Source organism: Opisthorchis viverrini (assembly GCF_000715545.1).
Source record: "Opisthorchis viverrini unplaced genomic scaffold opera_v5_237, whole genome shotgun sequence".
Classification (NCBI taxonomy): Eukaryota; Metazoa; Platyhelminthes; class Trematoda; order Opisthorchiida; family Opisthorchiidae; genus Opisthorchis; species Opisthorchis viverrini.
Window position 1 is genome coordinate 392,545 of NW_008751895.1, and position 4,705 is coordinate 397,249.

At 44.0% G+C, this 4,705-nt stretch overlaps 1 protein-coding gene across 1 annotated transcript in view; it reads right to left on the reverse strand.

The window, feature by feature from the left end:
- Window positions 1-1,786: 1,786 nt before the first annotated feature.
- The window catches only part of T265_08807 (hypothetical protein), a gene marked incomplete at both ends in the record, with an annotated part of 13,412 nt that continues 10,493 nt past the window's right edge, over window positions 1,787-4,705 (reverse strand). Inside the window, one exon of the mRNA XM_009174714.1 lies at window positions 1,787-1,915. Within this exon, the coding sequence (XP_009172978.1) occupies window positions 1,787-1,915 (129 nt within the window). The remainder of the gene's footprint in view (window positions 1,916-4,705) is intronic.

Genomic DNA, 4,705 nt, shown 5'->3' on the forward strand with positions numbered 1-4,705 from the left:
GTAACCCTACGGTATCTGCAGAGGAGAATCCGTTAAGGTTTGTCGAATATGTATATTATTGTATTTGCAATAGTACCGTGATTCCAGAATTCGGATTTCTTGGTCGTTTTCCTGGATTGGCACGCGTGACTTAAACTCAGAAAGCAGATAGCCGTAACACTCCCCTCTTCAGTTTTAACTTTTCTACGTTCAATGATGCATACCGTTGAATGTTGTTGAGCAGGTGTTCGTTTATTGGTTAGCCGTCGGATTGCAAACGTTTCGTCACCACACCGGTAGACATCATCAATGTACAATGATGTTTCCTCTTACCAACGCATACTTTTACCAAATCTAGCAATTAATCATTGATGTACACCTGGTTCCACCATTCTTGCTAATGAAACCAATTAAGCAAGTGGTAAGTTTACCTGAATGGCAGTAGGACCTCAGCTTCAGCAGGGGCACCCACCGGAAATTGCGGACAACAGCATTTATCACACACCCGATGAGTTTGCCGCCACAAATTTGTTCTATTAGGTCTTTCCAACGATATTCCTGGGGCTGTGCACGAGTTGTAATCGATCACACAGCTTTTGTTTCAGAAATCCTGTCGAGCTCATTCGGATTCCTGAAAATGCGAACTGGTTGTGCTGTACGTTATGGTTGGACCGCATCACCCAGTAAATGAAATGAATGAAACGAAATAAACGTGACTCGATAATGGTTGTTGTGCATATTTCGGGCATGGCCTTGGCAGATTAACGACGTGTATGGATGTGAAGGGCCGTCGGTGGTCGCTGGGATTGGCAAGAATGTATAACTTGGGCTTCTTAATTAGCTGCGTTCGTGAGTAAATCATCGATTAGTAATCGTGTAAGTGACAACGCATGTATATATGAGTATACAGAAGCGTCGCTGGCCGATTACCATCTTGTCTAATAGAGAAAATAGGCAAAGACCCATTGTGCTGAACATGGCTGATCCTCTATTCATTGTTCTATTCATTATTCCCTTGTTTGAGTTGGGTTCACTACCAAAGGTCAGTCTGTTAACGCCACTCCTGCTGTTTCAAATACTAACGAGTCCTTTGTAGATGATCCTATGGTATCCAAACAAAACGTTGTATCTGAAGATTACACAACCTGTGAAGTTTCCATTCCGAGAAGATCCGAAAGGTTGCGATCAAGACCACCACACGCGGATATGATGAACATGACCGATCCTCTATTCATTGCTCTATTCATTGTTTTCTTGTTTTATTATTCCATATGCTGTACATATACGCCAATTCGAATACATACGTGCTGCTTGTTACACTGCGCTGAATTCTGGATTTCTAGATCGTCTGGTTATTCCGATATACGTGCGAAACTTAATTCTCACATTTTGGCGTCGCGATTGAAGCAATTCATTATGCCTGCCGAAATGAAACCATTAGATGTAGATTCAACTGCGCGAGACGTAGATTATTTGGAACGGTTCGATATGTGGTGCCCCACGAAATCTGATATGGATGATAAGAAACTCACGGCATATTTCCCACATTTAATTGGCAAGGAGGCGTATACGTTGATCAAGAATTTAGTATATCCTGAATCGCCAATCGGTATTTCCGACAACGCATTGGAGAAAAAGGTTCTTCAACACTTCGAACCGATTAACTTCATAGCAGCCGAAAGAGCTAGGTCCAATATGATGACCCGCTCCCATTCTTAGTCGTTTCATGATTTCGTATTGCAGCTACAGACACGGGCAGCCAAATGTGACTACGGTGCCCAATTGAAAGACTAGCTGCGTGATAGGTTCATTGCTGGCATTCAACTGCCCGAATTACAGCAGAAGTGACTGCTCTCTCCGGATCGGAAAATATGTGAGCAGTATGAAGATGTGAAGGATGTAACGAAGACTGAGGAAGCAGTCTTGTTGAATTATTCTAAAAGAAATAATTCAAGGATGCAGACGAACAGCAAATTCAGACCTCGAACAGATTCTCGTGCCCCAAATCCATCAACACGTCACTTCAGATATCGTAACTCTAATTCGATGGTTCAAAAATTTTGGAAATTTGAATCTTATGGACGAAACCATTCCAGCCATTCATGCCCTCACAGGCGAGCGAAATGTTTTATCTGCGGTAAAACAGGACACATTCAAATTGTCTGTGAGTCCAAAAAAGGGTGCCACTTAACTTCTGACCCAAATACTGACGTGAAAGCATTATCTGAAGATATCTGTACTCTTTCTGTATCTGTTTTGTCCTAAAATTCGTCACACGTTTTTCAAACGTTGATATCCGCTTCTGGTCGAAAGCGCGACTGCATTGTTCATACTGGTGGTGTTGAGTCCATTATTACACACTCAGATCTAGCTGCATTCTACCCCGGTGCCGTGATAGCGCCCACGGATGTTAACATGTATGAGCCAGAGTTCAAAAAATTTCTTCTTTGTCGCGTTTTGAATTGACCGAAATTGAATTGATGATAGGCATCCAAAACACCACGCTTGTCAAAGTTGATCACACTTACGACTGTTTCAATTGGTTAAGCAACGAACACCAAGTTCGGCAACTAAACCGGCAAAACCTCGAACGAAATGCTACACAGGTGTGCTGTACTATCACATGGACACAAAGCTACAAACCTCACTGGTTTCCGACACACTGAGGTACTCCAAAATGCAAGCAAGGGGTCCATTAGCCGCACAATACTCAGCTGCGAAACGTTTACGAATGGAGCAAGACTTACGCCGAAAGGTTGCCTCTTATTGCGTATGGACTCAAGCCAAAAACACTAATCCACGCGAATATTTTTGCAGCTCACCAAATTTCGTTGTCCACTGGAGCAATCATACCTCTGGCGGAAAAGTCCAGTGGAATACTTTCCCAGAATTGCTGAGACCTCAGGATGCCTAAGTGGGGCTCAAAAGCTTGGACTGGTTCTCTGAGCTCAATTGCACGATTGTTTCAGTCCATCAGAGGCACGTCGTAACTTTCGAAAATTAAACTTCACTGTGCTAATGCTGAGCGCCAGCAAGTCAAGTCGATATGGAACAACAGTCAATGAATGATCGAAACCGGGCGGAAATTTGATGCATTGAAACAAATCTTTTGCTGGCACAAATTTAGACAATAAACAGTATCACAGAAACCTTTGACTGCTTACTATTTCGGGCCGCAGTAAAACTCATGCCATAGTGCTTTCCAGCAGATATTTTGACACTTTGTGGACAGGGCCGAATTGTTGCCTCGTTTGAATGAGGGCAGTGAACCACCGCACGACCTCAAATAGAGTTTGTCCTTGTTGGTCATAATTTGTCATGATTTCCTGGGCCATCCTAAGTACTATGGCGCACCTAGCTGACTCCCGAAGGCGTTCATGTACGGGGCTGTTTAGGAACCCAAGAACGACGTCGTGATGATGGTATCGCGTCTGCCATACCAAGCCTGATGGCTTGCCCGTGGTTCATATCTCTAATATTTCCCGATCGAGTGTTACACGCGTCCACGGAACCACCCAAACCAGAGCGTAGAAGCACTGGCTACCATATTGCGCTGTCTGCTGGTTATGACCATAAACCCACCACCTCTCCTCATGGCACTATTAAGGAACCATTTAACGATGAAGATAAAAAACTTGCCGCGCGCCTGATATACTGTGTATATCACCATAATAAAGCGAAAAACTTACTAGCTGTGACAAATTTCTCGACTTTGTTTGGCGGGAGGCCTACCGCAAATACAGAAAATTTTTTCTATACATGTGAATGGCTCCTTAATTTTGCCTTTGAGCAGACACCGGGCGTGTAGTTATTGTTTATATAGTTTTGCGATTGGTTCTCAATCCACTAAGAAGATGACACGTGGAGAAACAAGCTGTTACACAGAGTTTCCGACCGTCTCCGCGGAGATATCACGCAAAGCCACTGACAGTTATTAACATACGATTTCACCGCCCATGTTAGACATCGAGTGTGTTTGAGCAGCTTTCAAAAAAACCGCGGCCACATCTTAAGGGTTCGAATAAATACCGTCAAGTGCTAGAGCTTTTTTAAAGATTCCTTCGTTCAAACTACGGTTTCAGAGAAATTTGGAGTGTGCGTCCAAGGGTCGGCTCGCCAAAGCACGAAGGCCGTCGGATTTATGAATTCCGCGCCCAAAAATGACCTTGAGTGCGTCCAAACATTTTTTTCAAAAACTCTGATCGTCCTAGGTGATTTAATATTTGGAATAAATACTGCCAAATGCCAAAGCTTTTTGTGAAAGTTTCCTTTGTTCAAGGTACGGTTTCAGAGAAATTTTGGTTTGGCCTCTACCAGCCATCCATCTGATGCTTTAACCAATCGGGTGCGGGTTGAACGTACTGACCATTGCACCGCCCAGTCGTGAACCGTGAGGTGGTTTGGGGTGTGGGATTACGGCCATCACCGTGTTCGGCGGAAACGCTGTGACAGAAGGGACTCGGTAATTTTACTAGCGATATCAATTAGACGCATTCCACGCTGATTATCACAGACCACTCCGCCGTCGTTTTTGGGGATCGTTAGTTATATTGAGATACCACAACCTTTCAGGACGGACCCAGTTTTCCAGATTCACGGATTGATTCATTGATACACAGGATCGAGGCTTTTGCCCAAGTTTCCCGGGTCGGTTTTGTTCTTGTCGGTCAGTGGCTGTCGTTCACCTGAAGGACACAAGTGAAAAAAGTGTGTAGCAGTGCTCTTT